At 42.5% G+C, this 16,502-nt stretch overlaps 1 protein-coding gene across 1 annotated transcript; it reads left to right on the plus strand.

Annotated features, from left to right (window-relative positions):
- Nucleotides 1–1,914: 1,914 nt before the first annotated feature.
- LOC126567101 (uncharacterized) lies at nt 1,915–2,546 on the plus strand. Its single transcript, XM_050223334.1, has 2 exons — nt 1,915–2,151; nt 2,205–2,546. The coding sequence occupies exons 1-2, from the start codon at nt 1,915–1,917 to the stop codon at nt 2,544–2,546; spliced, it is 579 nt and encodes a 192-aa protein (XP_050079291.1).
- Nucleotides 2,547–16,502: the final 13,956 nt, after the last annotated feature.

The raw sequence follows: 16,502 nt of genomic DNA on the forward strand, positions 1-16,502 counted from the left end.
GGCGTGTGTCATGACTAGTGGATTAATGAATCCACTCCTGCTCTGACGTATAAAAACCGGAGCCGGATAACGCCGGAGTAATGCGGAGTTAAACCCAGAGCATTCTGAGAGCATTCATGCTCCGGAGTCATCTAGAGTAATGCGGAGCAGTCTCCGAAATTACTTCAGATTCAACTCCGAAATGCACTGCGGAATCAATTGCCGGTTGCTCCTGATTATTCTGGAGTCAACTCCTGATTTTACGAGGGATTCAAAACGCTCTCGATTCCGGAGTAATTCCGCATTCTTCCAAATAAACTTTATCACAAACAAATAAACACGTTTGTGTAACAGAACAAATAGTTCTTTTGGGAGATTGCGTAGTTACTCCAGAATCGACAACGCTTTCGATATTAAATCCTAGGTAAAATCAGCAGTTGACACACAATAATCAGAAGTAACCTGCAATTCATTCCGCAGTGCACTCCGGAGTGAATTCCAAAGGTAATATTGCAGATTACTCCCGACTACTCCGAGTAAACTCGGGAGTAATTACTACGGAATAATTTGGATTTGACTCCTCATTACTCCGGACTAAACTCTGGATTAATCCGGAGTATATGCTCTGGAGTTATTCCGGAGCTACTGTGGTCGAGTTACCCCGGGGAAAGCACCGGAATGCCTTGGACTCGAATTAATCCGACTCCTATTAATCCAAGCCGTGACAAAATGTTTCTTTATGAAAAAGCTATATAGCATATGATTCCTCGTGCATGTGTGTTGAGCTGTAGTTTACACAAAAAAAGTTTAAATGAATATAATACTGTTACACGTAAAATATTAAGTCTTTTGTATAGCCATTTTCTATACATTTTGAGATCTGAAGTTTGAGATCTTCTTCTGCTCGACTTAACGACCTGCTAGGTCACGCCGGTCGTCGAATGACTAACTAGACCTTCTAATGCCCCGTAGTTGGAAAATCAGTCCTCACTATGTGGCCGCTGTCGCCTCTAACACTGAGCCTCTTTTCGGGTACTGGATAACACTCGATTTTTATGTTTGCTAACGGTTGACGTTATCCCATTCCAAAAGAGAGCTTCCGAAATAGCAAAACAAATAGATAACCCGTTTCATCACAGAGTCCAGAAATGGCTTGAACGTCATTAATTCATCTCATGCACTTTGTATATAAAATACGCTGATACCCAGGTCACTTATCTATGTCACTTCACTTAAAATTGATGTTTGATAGTTTCGTACCAATTTATTTAAAATGCCTAGTTCATCCAACCAATACACTAGCTTGCAACACATCCACGACATCAAAGGATTTTTGGTAGATAAGTTCCGAACAGGCCAAATTCGAGCTCTGATGGTAAGTGATAACAATGAGTGTCATTTACAATCTTTCCGTAATATAGTATCCATAGCCATCCATTAGCGGTGAAGGTAAAAAAAAAAGTCGTGCTTGCGCCTATTGATTTGCATTGTTGCAGGGACAAATTTTGTGGGCCTTAAAATTGATAAAAGCTAGCCCTTGAGCTCCCGGTTCGAACGATGTTTTTGAACGATCTGGATGATGTTTAGAACATAAAAACCCTTATTATTTTCCGTACCAATTCCGACTCAACAGACCCTGTAGGTGCTTGATTAAATTAGTGCTGCCATAGAAGTTCTCTGCACTACTGAATGCCTGCTGTAGCGCTAAAGAAAAAATCAAATAAACACGTCACATGTATCCCAACAATTACACATCAATTATTCAGTCCGTTACCATGTTTGATTTAGTTGGGCGATTAAAACGCACAGTCGTAGCATTTTCGCCCCACCGGTTCGATGGCCCACGCCATTCAAACTACTACGACAGATTTTACACACTTCTGTCCCAACCTGTGCAGCGTTTCTCATTTCGCTGTTTGATGTCACTATAGCAACATGAAGGGTTTAACAACGGCAGTAATCCAAACGATACGATCGTCCATCCTGCTCACGTTGGTGATCTTCGTGGTGCAACTTTGCGCCGGTCCAGTGACGGTTATGTACGAACGAGTGGAACAGTTGGAAGGTTTCGATGTGGTGGACGGCCGTAAAATGCGTATTGGGAAGTACAATCGAACAGTTTCCGTGCTGAATGGAACGTTTGATCTCCGCGAGCTGAATGACGACTATTCCGTAAGCATTCTTGATGGAGTGGATTTACTTGCTGTGTGTGCGTGTTGTTGCAGTTTACCGTCGAGCTAGCGTACAGTACGCTAGGTAATAATCAGTTCATACGTTCGTCCTTCCGTTTGCCGTTGCAAAAGATGTGCCAGTTTCTAAACACCACCTATCGGGATTATCGGGAGTTTTATCGAAATATGACCAACTTTCCCGATGCGGGCGTATGTCCGGTAGAGCCCAAACAGTACTATATCAAGAACAAGGTGCTGGATGCAAAGATATTCAACGATTACTTCCAAGCAGGCTTGTGGAAAATCAGCTTACTCTTGTACGAAAAAAGCAATCTTGATTTGTCCATCGTTGTGGCCGAGTTACTGTTCCAAGTGTCACGTGAAGGATTGTTTTAGCATTAGATAATAACTTCAATACCCAGTATACACGCATGTTTACGCATGGTTTACGGTGTAAGGTTGTAGTAGAATTAAATTAATAGATAAATAAAACGAAGCTATTGTGGGGAATGATATTGTAAGAAATGTTTTCTGTTTAATTAAACATTACAATATGCGGCTAAAAGTCTAACACATAATTTCTATATCTTCACTCCAGCTCTACTCTTTCGTATCGTAACAGTAAAGATCCATTCGTTATCCTGACAAACCGTATGTCTTGCTCAGTTGAAGCTCAAAGGTCTTTTAAGACGAGTCACTTCTACATGGTCCCTCCGACAATATTCTTACTGTGGAATTTTCATGGAGCTATTATAATCCCTGGAGTCGACTTTAGAAGTACCGTTTTCATCATCAATAAAAAGTCTACCAAGTAACTGAACTGATCGGGTCAGAAAAAAACCATCAATTTATTGATACCGAACGATTCAATAGCAGAATTTGGTTTTTCAATCTGAAAGTTGGTTGAGTGTTGTATGTTAATTTTTTATATTTTTGTCTTATATTTGTACTATTTGCCCTTTGCCTCAAAATAGGCATCAGTTTCGCTGATCTCCTCTTCATCCGACGAAAATTTCTTCCCAGTGGCCATCCTCTTGAGATCCCAGAAAAGAAAGTAGTCGCTGGGAGCCAGATCTTGGGAAAACGATTGGTGGGAAAGCAATTCGTAGTCCAATTCGTGATTTTTTGCAATTTTTTTCACTTATTTTTGGCACGGTGCCATATCTTGAGGAAACAAAATTTTTGTTTCTTCAAATGTGGCCGTTTTTCAGTCGATGAAGATTATTCCTTGCGAATCTTACGAAAACTAACACCAAAACTTTGGCAGCAAACAGTTTCGTGTTTCTCCGCTTTAGAGCAGGAACTTTTTTGGTTGTCCACTGTGTTCACCGGCCTTAGTGCTCATTTCACCTCTTTTAAATTAAGAATATCAATTCTTGATGGTCGATTATGGCCGAACAGTGTCCACAAACTCTTCATCAAGCCAATATTTGGCTTGGACTGCATTTTTTCCCTTCAAAAAACTATACTTTTTCATCACGGAAAATCCTTTTTTTCCATGAATGATTAAAACACAACACTGGCGTCCCACAAAACGTTCTAACTCACTAGGTTATTCGAGTGATATCAAATTTTGATTTTGAAGTCGTTTCAAGGTTAGCACAAACTAAAAATGATATGGATTTAATTTTACTAGCGCAATCTATGCTTCAGAAAAAATAATTATCAGCTGAGCTGTTACTTTTAAATCAACTCAAGCTCATTTTTACTATTTTCACATGCTTTTTATTATGTTTAGTACTGCCAAAGTGACCTCCAAAAACTTCCTCTCTAAAAAATAATGATCGTAATAAACAACAAAATGCAAACTAAAAGATATCTATAACTGTGATAAACAACTTAATGCAGTTCTAAAGTTGTTTTGTGGGATCGATTTAAACTGATAGCGCACATGCAACCTAAACAAATGGAAACGTAACCAATGGGAGCTAGCGTAGTGTAATGGTACGACACAGCTGTGCACAATGGATATCAATTCAAACCAGTACTTTGTTCGATAGTCCCATCGAGTGTTATTCTAGTATTAAATTTAAATTCAAATCGAGTTCAATTAAATATGTCTTAACGCAGGTTGCTTTTGATTCGACTTTCGCAGAAGCAGTCTTCATAAAGGATCGTATTAAGAATCCGCATAACAAGAGTTTTTGCGGCACTATTTTTTATAGTAAGTGATACTGTGATGTTTTGATGTATTCCTAGTAAGTCTTGAACGCAGTGTCGCAACGCAGACTACTGTAGTGCTTGTGTAGCTTTTTGTCCAATTCCATTGATATTCCTCTCCTTCTTTGATTGTTATCTCATTACGCACCTTTCCGTCAGCTGTGTGAGAAACCTCCGCTTCACATCACTACTAGGTCAACGTGTTAAGGCCAGACTAACCCATTTCTTGGATCACAAGGCACTTTTTTGATCTCGTCTTGGTGCTACCCCTTTTTTATCTTTCCCAAAATTTTAATGTGAAGACACATTGCTCAATTTATTTATTTAGGTTTATCTGCAGGTCGTCTGCACTATAGGGGCAGCCCGGTGGTCGCAGAAACTAAATCGGGGGCATCGGTAAAGTCTAAGAGAAGGGCAGCAATAAAAGACGATTGAGCAAATCATGCGACGTGCTTCCACTTTTCTAGGCCCAAAGTACATCTTGCTTCGTAATCGGGCAGGCCAGAGAAATGATCAGCGAGATGTTCAAGAGAAACGAACCTAATGAAGGATCTGCTCAAACGCGATCGATGTTAATCCTTGAAGTGGGTGACCAAACAACTGAGCAATATTCCAGCCTCGTCCTGAACAACGAGCAGTACAGCACCTTATTGCAGAAGAGGTTGTTAAAATCTCTGGCGATTTTTTAACTGTACTAATATACGAGGGCTAATCGACATGAGAGCAGAATCAAGCCAGACTCCATGGTCCTTGATTAAAGAAACTCGAGGCACTTGGGAGTAGGTAAGGTAATAGGAAAATATTATGCGATTGCGGGATCGGGTAAACGATATGGCATTTCATTTCTCGGGACATAAGGTAAAGAAATTACAAACACAACGAGAGAAGAAACGATCTAACATTTGTTGACCTAACATTAGCAGTCTGATGAAGAAGAAATAGGAGGGAATAAGTTTAGGTCATCAGCATAGCTCAAATAACCGTGAACAGGGTAAGACAGAACAAACATCGTTAATACGAGGGCTGACAATAAAGTAAGGTCTCCAATTTTTTTTCATAGAAAATGACATTTATTTACAAAAAGCGATACACCGTTGGAAAGGCCAAGGTCTTGCCTACTTTTCTACATAATCGCCATTTTTTTCCAACACCTTGCGCATCAGCACGATGAACTTGTCTATGCCGGCAGAATACCACTCTCCGTCCGCCTCGCGCAGCCAGGTGTTGATCTCTTTCTGAGCTGTTTCGGCACCCATCGGGCAGAAACTTTGTGATACTGCAAGTTGTTCTCAAGGATATGACGGATTGTTTCGCTGCTACACACTCCTCCAAGCTTCTCTTCCAAGAAGCTTTCTGCCTCCACTGCTTTAACAATCGCATCCGAGACCGACGGTCGGCCACTTCTCTCCTCGTCGTGAACATGAGTGCGTCCGGAATTGAACTCGCGGCTCCACTTACGCACGTTTTTTATGTCCATACACTTTTCCCCGTAAACTTCAACTAGTTGACGATGGATTTCAATAGGTGTCACCTTTTTCGCACTCAAAAAACGTATTACAGAACGCAATTCGCACTTGGACGCTGACGCGAGGGGTACCTCCATCGTTGACGGCTGCTCAGCCAAGACTGAGCGGTCAGGGAAGCCTCACCCAGCAGCAAAGTGGTAGTGGGGGAACCAAGGAACACGGCGGTGTTGCCAGATTTCGCCTAGCACGTGATCCGGCGAAGTTGCAGCGTTGGAGACCTTACTTTATTGTCAGCCCTCATACATAAATAGACCAAACAACAAGGGAGTAAGGACACTTCCTTGAAGTACACCAGCTCCCGATGGAAACGAGGAAGAAAAGTTGCTGCAATGTTACGCAAATGCAATGTTGCAATGTTTATTTATAGTGGCATTTCTATAGAGGCGGGTTTGACCTATACAAAGGCGGGAAAGGACTCGTTGAATGTGACTGGATTTTGTATCTTCCCATGAAGCGGTGTTGTGCTTGATGGGACGGAGTTTGTTGCTTAGGTGTTAGGTTGTGTCATGTGGGGTTCAAGTGTTGGGAGCTAAGGGTGTTGGTGAAGCGGACGGCATCTCAGCGTGAAAGGGTAGGTACGATCACTAAGAAAGGAAAATGCCAAAGGATAAGAGATTTATCAAGACCTATGTCAGACAATTTCTGGATCAACAGAGCATGTGCAGCACAATCAAATGCGGATTTAAAGTCAGTGTAAATAATAAAATTTAAAAAAAATACATTCAAGCGATTTATAAATTCAATTAATGATCTTCCATTACTACAAATTCACAAAAAAGATTAATAGTTTGAATACGCTGAACAACCGTTCATGAAACATATTCACCAGGAAGCTCTTAAGCTGCTTGTGTACCATACCTGCATAAGAAACTTATTTTATAACGTACCCAAGTAATCACTATTTTTATTCAAAGCTTTTTTTCAGTTCCCGTTCAGTTCACTTCCGTGGTAGACTTTTTATTGACGATAAAAATGGTGCTTCTAAATTGCCGACTCCAACCAATAGATCGCCATTGCAGATGCAACAGCAAAAAAAAATCCCTTCCTATGAGTGTAAGACTCATAGCGGCCCGTACAAGAACCGAGCAAGTACCACTTGCCGCCGAATAAATGCCATCATTATTCGTCGGTCTGGCTACCTTGCTGCTTTGGGGCTGGTTAGCGAATATTGCAAACATTAATTCAGTCCTTTTCCCGAAGAGGAGAAGGACGAGAAGGACACTCGAATCCACCGGTGGGTTGTCAAGGATTTGGTCGTGCTGGGAGTTTATGGCGGCGGCGACAAACAAAACCACGCCACAAAGAGATCCACCTGCAATCGAAGCCTGACGGTCCCGGCCGTCAGTCATTACGCGATACGGTAGTAATTTAATTTCGTTCTAATTTAAACTTTTAATTGCCGATTTTTTTTTTGCTCTTTTCAAGGTATTTAGCTCACTGCGCATTTCACTAATCCTGGTGCTGTACGGTTATAAGTGGACAATGTAGTGTGTTTGCCGTTTCTCGTCCTCGATGACAGCTTCTCTGCCTGTGTCATCCTCCCGAGGGAGGTTGCGCGTCCTATGCGTAAGTAACCGGTAGAAATATCGCAAGCACATGCAAATCCTCGTCCGAAAAACGTTCGCAGAGAAGATCGTAAACTTTACGATGGGCTTTTTTTCTGTCCGCTAAGTGAGCAAAAGTCTAGAGATTTAATGGGTCTTCCTTTTTTTTTAGGTTCACTCAACGACCAATCCGCAATTCAATCAATACACGCTTGGGTACATCATTTAACTTGATGATTTCACGTTTCCGCTAAACTTAAACAGCCGTAAAATGAAGAGGCAGTCGGTGCGCCATCGTTACACCTTCAGTCTCGGGCAGATGAGCATTAGCGTGATTAAAAGGAAGTAGTGTTATAAAAAAAGAAATATTCGCTCCAAAACTTTTACCATTATGGTGAACAAAGAGTAGAACATTGAAGACGATTAGTTAGAAAAAAAGAGACATTAAAAATTCAACCCACTTTAAGCTCGCCATTTTTTGCTTAAAGCCTTCAACATATCACCGCAACAATAAAGCGTAACGATAATCGTACCCTCAAATCAGTTCCGAATCAACTGCTTGACAAACTGCCATTCCCGCACACCATCACGTTGACCTCTCCAACAGAACACTCTGAACTATTTGCGGACACCCAACGGCTCGGTCTCGCACGCCAATTGACACCGGTAGTTCGTAAAACGGTCTTAATTTTCCACCACATCCATGGCGTCCAGTTCGCCTCAGGACACTCACTGCTATGCAGAACCCTTGTCAAACGATGTGTTTCCAACTTTTGGCCACCCTTTCCCGGCCCCCTTGCTACCGGGCCACGTTGGAAACGTTTCGTTTGAAATGTTTCCGCTCGATTGCCCATAACCGAATCGAACCTTCGTCCTGCTACGTCCACCGACGGGCAATATCTTCCCCGGGCAGTAAACTCCCTCGCCAGCGAATGCATACGCCCGCACCTGACTGGGGATCATTTTTTAACTGTCAACTGACTACCACCGTCACCACCACAAGTCCCGAGAGTTGGAAAATTCTAGGTAGTTACGGTTGCCAGACACTGTCACACGCTCACCTACATGCGGAGGAATTTTCCCCGAATCCGATCAAACGATCATCCGTCAGCCTGGGAAAGCGCACGGTCAGATTTTTCCTTCCCGATGACATTTGCTGTACGCTTTCGGTGGAATACAGCTTACACGCGCGCTCATCCGGAAGAATGAGTGCCCCGACCCCGGGCTACGGAGGTTTCCGGATGATGTCTCCCATCCTCAAGCGCTTCTTTAACGAAACGCTTCCTTAACGGCGTTTAACATGTCGATTTAACGACAGTTTGATTGCACGTTCCCGGCCAAGTGGCACATGCACACACGTGCGTCCTATCACCTCCATCTTTGCCAGCTCCATCTCCGTCGAAGGATGTCTGGAGTGAAGCTTTACAAAAAAAAAAGCGGACATACGGTTGCAAGGATACCGAAAACCACAACGGTACAATCTTGCCTCTTACTTCGTGGTCCTTGCTGGTCCCTTTATGACGCTTCCCATACCATGCACTCAAGCACGGTTGTACCCAAAAAATCAGGAACCATCCACTACACGGCTTCCCAACACGGAAAGCAATAAAACAAGGATTAAAATGGCACACAAACCCTCCCCCACGCTTTCTCACTGTGCTGCACTGCAGCTACTCACAGCAAGCTACCGTATTGCTGGGTTTGTTTGGTGCTGTATTTTTCATTTTTTATTTTCGCTCCACTTCTTATTCGTATCTCAATTTGTTTATCGTCAGCCGCAGCTCCTCCGCCCGGCTAGACCGCAGGAAGGATTTCCATTGTCTCTCCGATCGGGCACCAAGAAAAGTCCACGGGGCGGGTGGAATGTTCGGGTGAGGTTTTACACTAATGCACCCATCAACGCCCACCACACGATTGCTCAATTTGCGCTTTTACCGTGGGGAAATGAGTAGGAGCTAGCGAATTCAAATTGAAACCATCAGACCAGTAGCTATGCTTTTTTTACCGACCATTTTCACAGCTGGCGTGTATTTGAAGGTGCACGGAAAAATCCACTTTTCTTCTCTCCCCCGTCTGGGCTGACAGCAAAACGTACCAGACGTGGAAGACACCGGTAAAAAGAACGTCAACTATGAAGGATCCATAGTGTCTACGCGCGCCATCGCTACAACGACACATTTGCCAGCATTTTGGGGGAAGAATTCAATTTCGCACACGACCTCTCGACCCAATCTGGCCGCTTTCGTTCGCTTCCCGTGAGATGACAGTGAGGAGGACGAACTGGCATTTTTCACAGCATCTGCGCAAACCAACGAACGTCGTCACGGCGAGCGCACCGTTGCGATGACAGACGTGAAATGCAATATTTAAATCCCAACGTAGCATGGTTTTGCTATACAACAGTACACACACACACAAAAGCGATAGTTTTATTTGCATAAACCGGCTGGTAGAATATGTATTTGCACAATATTGCACGGTGCCATAACATTGGGGAACGTTTTTATTATTACAGTGAGAAAGCGCCGAAAAAAAAATGCGGTGTTTCGCTGATTCGTGCTCTGAAAAATAAAGGGGTTTAATTGAATTAAGCCGGCAAATCGTTACATCGTTGGAAGAGTTGTAAAGTGTTGTTTGTATTGGGCTCCGGGGTTTTTTTTTTTTTTAATATGAACATGTCATTGAACTAATAGGAGCAATATAGCAGAAAATAAACTTCCAAAAACTCCCTTTTTTCTAAAGGGAGCGAAACGGTGGTGTAGACGACAGCGATGCCGGTTTTACAGGACAAAACCGGGGTCCTATCCCGTCCGTCCCCCCGTAGTGAGGATTGACTATCCAACTGCGTGGTATCAGCAAGTCTAGTAAGCCATTCGATGACCGGCGTGAACTAGAATATCGTTAAGTCAAGAATAAGAAAGTTTTCCAAGGATACTTTATTTTAAATTTCAATAAATAATGGACATTTGGCATCAAACACAAAAGACCGTTAAATCACCAATCTTTTATGAAACTAATTGATCCCGTTACTTCTTCTTCCCCCAGGTTGAAGGAGAATGGACGGTCCCTAGTTACCGAAATTGGTCTTGAAGGAACCAATAAAGCCTTTGCTTGTCATAGCTGATCACTACAAGGCGCCATTGCACTACAATCACCATGAGTTATTTCGTTTGGGAGATCTAGGTAAGGTTCCATAAAGCTACACCCTCCATGACACTGTCATATATCGAGACCTCCTATCCTATCCTACCTCCGAGAAAGACTTGCGAGTGTGGATGAATGAGACTCTCTCTTTTAGTGTACACGTTGCCCGTGTATAAGCCATGTTCAATAAATCCTTGCGTATGGTTGTCGGACTTGCCTCCGAGCTCAGAAACCCTGTCTGCCTGAAGGCGTTGGTTTGTTGCTGGGTCCGATCCATTCTGGACTACGCCGCCATTGTCTGGTTCTCGCCAGACTCGACACAATGAGGCTCAATGAACAGACTGGAGCGATCACATCCGATCTCGCCATACGCGTTACGGTTCAAACGAACTTTTTTGTTAGAGCGCTCTCAGACTTCAATAGCTCGAATCACTTGTTCGACTATAGTGTCCCTGTGTCCCTCTTTCGTTCTTGTCTTCGCGAGTTAACTTCCTGCTGTTTTTTTCCTTACATCCCTTAGTTATTTTTATTCATTAAGGACGGCCAGGCCGTATTACTTGCAATAACTTAAAAGTAAGATACTCCTTTCATCTTTGCTGGGAGACATTTCCTTCTCCGAGCCGTGAAAGGGCACCATATCCCGGGTGTGCTCGGTTGTTCCGTTGCGTATATTCTGTCATTCAAATCCAACGTCGTGTTCATAGCGAGGGTCTTATCGTGTGAGGGCACCTTATCCCGGGGTGTGTGTGGACGTTTCCATGCTCGTAGTCCTGGTGGTAGCGTGGGTCTTGATCGTTTTCCATTTCGAAGGTTCCTTGATTGTTTTCGATCATGAAGTCTCGTTCGTATGCTTCTTCATCCCGTCGCTGGTTTGTCCATCCATAGCATAGGCCGGTGCAACTTTTTCCATATGGCTCCCGAATTGGAGTATTTGGGAACTTTCCAATGCTCCGGACTGCGTCTAACAAGACGGGTCGAGCAGCCTCGTATTCCAAGATACAATACCTTAGAAGATGATCTATGTAGTGGTATCTGAAGCCGCAGCCACATATTTTGGTGTCGACCTGTCCTATACGCTGGAGATGCGCGCCCAAAGCAAAATGATTAGACCTAAGCCTAGACATCATTCAAATGAGCGCAAGATCACCTGAGAAGCCGTGGAACCAAGGCTTCAAAGACACTTGGGAAGTGATCGAATATAGAAACATCCCGAGCTCATCGGTATCCCACAAACTCTGCCACCGAGCCATGCACAGAGACTGTGGGGCACGCATGTACGAGAGGTAGGATAAGCCTGTCGAAAAAGGACCCTTCCGAAGCACCCTTTTTGGCCAATTGGTCTGCCTTTTCATTGCCGAAGATACCGCAATGTGCAGGCAGCCAAACAAGATATATCCGGAATTATTTCTCAAACAATGAGCCGAAGTAGTCCAGGCTCTTAATAGCCTTCACAGATTTTAATGCTTCAGCAGCGCTTAAACTGTCGGAGAATATAAAAAAACGTCTGGAGGACAAGCATTTATAATCAACAAGACATAAAAGATTGCGGCGAGCTCCGCTACATGTATTGAGCATTGAGTTAGAAATATGCCTCGGATACAATGTTATATACGCCAAAACCGATGCCCTGCTCTGATGAGGATCCGTCAGTAACTTACATCGTTTAGTTAATTAGAATAATTTGTGCAACCCATGCGGCGAGCAAAATCATTTAAATTAATAAATAATAAATAAAATATTGTTTTAAAAGGAAGCAATCTGCTCACCCAAGAATAAATATACCACCAAATCTGCAAAAAATTAACATAACATCCTTTAAGGATTTCTGTCAAAAAACTATTCTTCGATATCGTATCAACAGCATCTGCTCTGCTCAAGCTTATGCATCAGGCGACGTAGAAATGAATGGTTTTCTGTGAGAAAAAATCAAGTAGCGTTGTCTCTGCCATTCCATGTCTAATTATGTTGCTGGTAGCCCCAGGGAGGCAACTTTGTCGATACGATTGCCATAAATTCCGCGTTATCTCTCCTTTTTTTAACCAAACTAGTCGTCCGAAATGCTCCAGAATATTCGATTTAATCACTTCCCCAAGTAGTTAAAGCACCAGACTAGCCCTTACAGGGGTGGCTTGAAAGGCGATTTTCCTGGTAGTGTGATCACCATCAGACAGTGTCAACACATCTTTCGTCAACAAAGAACATCCACAAGAAACGTTTGTTGGTAATTTTTAATATGAGCATGATGATATCTGAGACATACAGTACATAATGCTTTAAAGATGTTGTTCCAATTGATTCTGCTGTAGCCTCAATCAGAGTTGTATTCAACCACCGTTATTACACTAGAGTTGCTCATGCCATAACGGGCATTTTTAATCAACTACGTGGGTCCATCTTATACAGGAGAATGTTCGTCTTTTTCGTCACCGGGTGCTTTATTGTGATGCAAAGTCTTTTCTGCAAAGCCTTGCTGTTTAATATGCCAATTCCTAAACTTATATTTGTTTGCCCGAAAAAAAATTACAAAAACTAAACTAACCCTAAACACAATTTGAGTCTTCGATGGAAAAAGTCTTTCCCAATTCTCATTCCCATTTGGTGGGCTCGTATCATACACTTACCCATTTTTTGTTGCCGTCCCTCTTGACAAGTTCCAATAACAATAATAATATCAATAATACACCCGTCAACAAAGTTCTGTTCAATGCGAACGAACTTTCTGATGTGAAAAGTTCCCAAACTCACCAATAAGCCCAACCAAAAAACAGAACGGAAATTGAAACCAATCAGCCAATCATCATATCAATTCATGCAAATGGCTGACCGATTGGGAACTCTAGAATCTCCTTCTTACTACACCCTTCCCAAGAACCTAAGAAACGAAAGAATTTTTTAACTTTTTTTATAGTGCTTTTTTAACCTAACGCAAATCGTGGGAACTCTCATAAGGCACTAACTTAAGTTTGTGGTCGTTTTATAAAATCGACTCTCTTTTAATAGCAAACAAAGTTGGGAAGAAAGATGGAAAATGAAAATCGTATTTGAAACATGTTGAAGCAGTGGACTAGGTTTGGAAGAAATGTTTTAATATTGCTTTTTAATATTCAAACAGTAAAGTGCATTAATTGATTCCTAGTAAGTCAGCGATGGTGAGCGAGGTTCAATCATTTAAATCCACAGCAACACATCGGTGAAAGTTTCAATGAGTAGGGCATACATTTGCATAAGCTTAACGGAATTGACCTTCCTTATGCCTTGCGCCGATTCGTCAGCCATCCTAAAGCTTTTGTCACAAACGTACCAGCGGACAGAGCATTCGCCATCAAATCGTAATTTAAACCGTAACCCCATTTTCCTACATAAACCGTTCGCAGACAGCTTCTACACATCACGGGCAGAAGATTAAAAAGCCATTAGTTTACGTCTGTTCTGCGACGGTTCAAGAATGTTTAAAGTACTCCGCTTGTTTCCCGATGGTTGGCAAAAAAGTACCCAAAACTTTCGCGAGCTCATGTTCAGCGTGGCAATCTGTCGATAATTTTCTTCATAATTTATTTCAACCAACCGTTTTGCTCCCATTCTTCTTCACACACACAGCAAATGCCATCTTCGGGCGGGAAAATCAATTCCTTCTTCAAATCATCGACAGCTCCACCACACTAGGAAAAAAGACAAGGCAGCTGATATATAAACATACCTTGCCTGTCGTCGCTTTCCCGGAGTAAATAAACATTTTTTCAAAAACCTTCCACACACAGTAGAAAGATGGTGGTGATGTATTTTCTGCCTGCTATGAGTGCCTAGCACCTTCAACCCTATTTAACGGTTTGATTTTTTCTCAGCATTTCTCAAAGCCCCCTTTCTACCGACTTTCAACCGCACACTCAAATGCATAAGAAAGAAAAAATTGGCAAACGAATCGCTAACCTCACAAGTGGGAATGTGCCCTTATTCTCCTTCTTCCTACTCCACTTTATGCAAACTCGATTTACCAATACCTGATACTCACTTGCGAAGGACAAAAATCTCTCGTCACGCACCATTCGCTGTCCCAAGCTCGGAACGGAAGAAAAATCCAAACGGTAAACAAAACCCTTCGCCGCGAACGTACGAGGGAATCGAACTGTGCTGGCTAAAAAGGTCGACAAATTGAGACGAGAGCCAGACGCAGAAGCAGATCCGCCACCAACCCTTCATATATTTGTCTTTCCGTATGCGTTCTTGTTGGTGTGGCACAGCTTTTCGGGACCATTTTTTCCCCGAAAAAAAGGAATCCAACTTCCCAGCATGGTAGCAAGTCGAGTGACTTGAAGTGAGTACTATAGAAATTGCACTTTTATAGGACTATCGACGAATCACTGAGGCATGACAATGACTCCATCTTTAGATGAACCAAATCGTACTCACGGTCGTGGATTCAAAGGTGCAAAATAATAAGCCTTAAAATAAGACAAAAGTGTGTCCTTATTTATTGTGTTTCTCTACAAATGGTGTATCGAACTAAATCTAGTTTACATAAATTTTAATTAAAAGCTTTTAACTTTTAAAGATAGCGAACGTCTCGAAAAAATCGTGATAAGTGTCGTATGAAGACCAGCTTCGCGGTCGTCTGTGCCAGTCCCTAGAACAATTGCTCGGAAGAAACACATTTACCAATTGCTTTGGTAAAGGCAACCTTCTAAGAAGAGCATCTTTTCCGGAAAGATTCAGGTACTTCTAGAAAATCTGAAAAGTTAGAGTAAAGTAACTCACTTCGAACACAATCAAGATTTGTCAATAATTTTTACCAGTCCTTCTGGGGAAGCCTTTGACGCCATCATCAATCATACTCAATTTCTAGCCAGTGCTTTCTCCATCCATGAGGCTTTGCTAAAAAGATATTAAGGTAAAGATACGACAAAGAGCCGTCATACAAGAAATAAATAAAGAGAAATCGTGTCTACTACATATCGTATCATGATATGCATGATATATTACACACTGATACGTCTAGTGGTCATCAACGAGTCCCGGAAAAAGGCGTGTGGTGAAGGAGAATGAACTTCGAGCTGGCTGTGCTGTTTGGCAGTACTGATATCCTGACGATAATCGAAGCCGGAAGGATACGATGGCTGGGACACGTGAAGCGGATGCCGGACTCATGCCCCAACAGGTAGAGAAGCACAGAGAGCTCGTCGCCTGGATCAAGTGGAGTCAATCCTGTCGGAGATCGGATGCAGCCGCAAATGGAGGACTGCAGCCCTAGACCATATTTCCAGGGAACGGATTGGCGACCTGAACATATCTGCTCGACGTGCTCCACCCTGGGCAGGTCAAGAAGAAGTCATTCTAGCCACACTTAGAACATCACCGTATACAACGGAATCATTGTACATCCGCAAGAATGTACATGTACAAACGCACACAGTTATCGATTTTACACTTTATTCTTATCATTCTCAACGATGGACCTAATACAGGATGACATATCTGCACACTTAAAACATCTGCACATGCGCCCTCGCAACTATAGAGCTCTAGTTTTTTGTTGTTGTATATTTGTGTGTGTGTTTTGTTTTGTTTTCTGTTATTTGTTGCACTTTAATTTGTTACCATTTGATCGTGTGAAACAGTAATTATACAGCAATAATATTGTTTGTTTAAATTTACGCTAACTTTATCATATGCATTCCATTCTCTCCCACCTGCTGTAGATTATGCTCTCAAACCGCGGTTGCGAAAGTGCACATTTTAAACACTCGTCTACAGAATGCACCCGGTAGGACAAAAGCTGGAAGTCACTACCGGTGCAGAATTATCCTATATGCAGCGCTTGTAGCAAATCTAAATATCATCTTCCGGCCGGTTTGGTGGTTAATGACAGTGCCGCATTCTAAGATTGTGATGCCCGCGAAAGGAGCACATGCCGGGGATGATGTATCGTAAAACGTACCGATCTTATATCTGCTTTTCAGCGTTCAGGTAGAGCCTTATCTTAT

The sequence above is a fragment of the Anopheles maculipalpis genome, chromosome 2RL (assembly GCF_943734695.1).
Source record: "Anopheles maculipalpis chromosome 2RL, idAnoMacuDA_375_x, whole genome shotgun sequence".
NCBI classification, from domain to species: domain Eukaryota; kingdom Metazoa; phylum Arthropoda; class Insecta; order Diptera; family Culicidae; genus Anopheles; species Anopheles maculipalpis.

What these genes read in the sequence shown, in the direction of transcription:
- LOC126567101 (XM_050223334.1), top strand. Translation starts at nt 1,915, where the DNA reads ATGAAGGGTTTAACAACGGCAGTAATCCAAACGATACGATCGTCCATC. An exon ending in AGCTGAATGACGACTATTCC is followed by an intron (nt 2,152 to 2,204) that starts GTAAGCATTCTT and finishes GTGTTGTTGCAG; the next exon opens with TTTACCGTCGAGCTAGCGTA.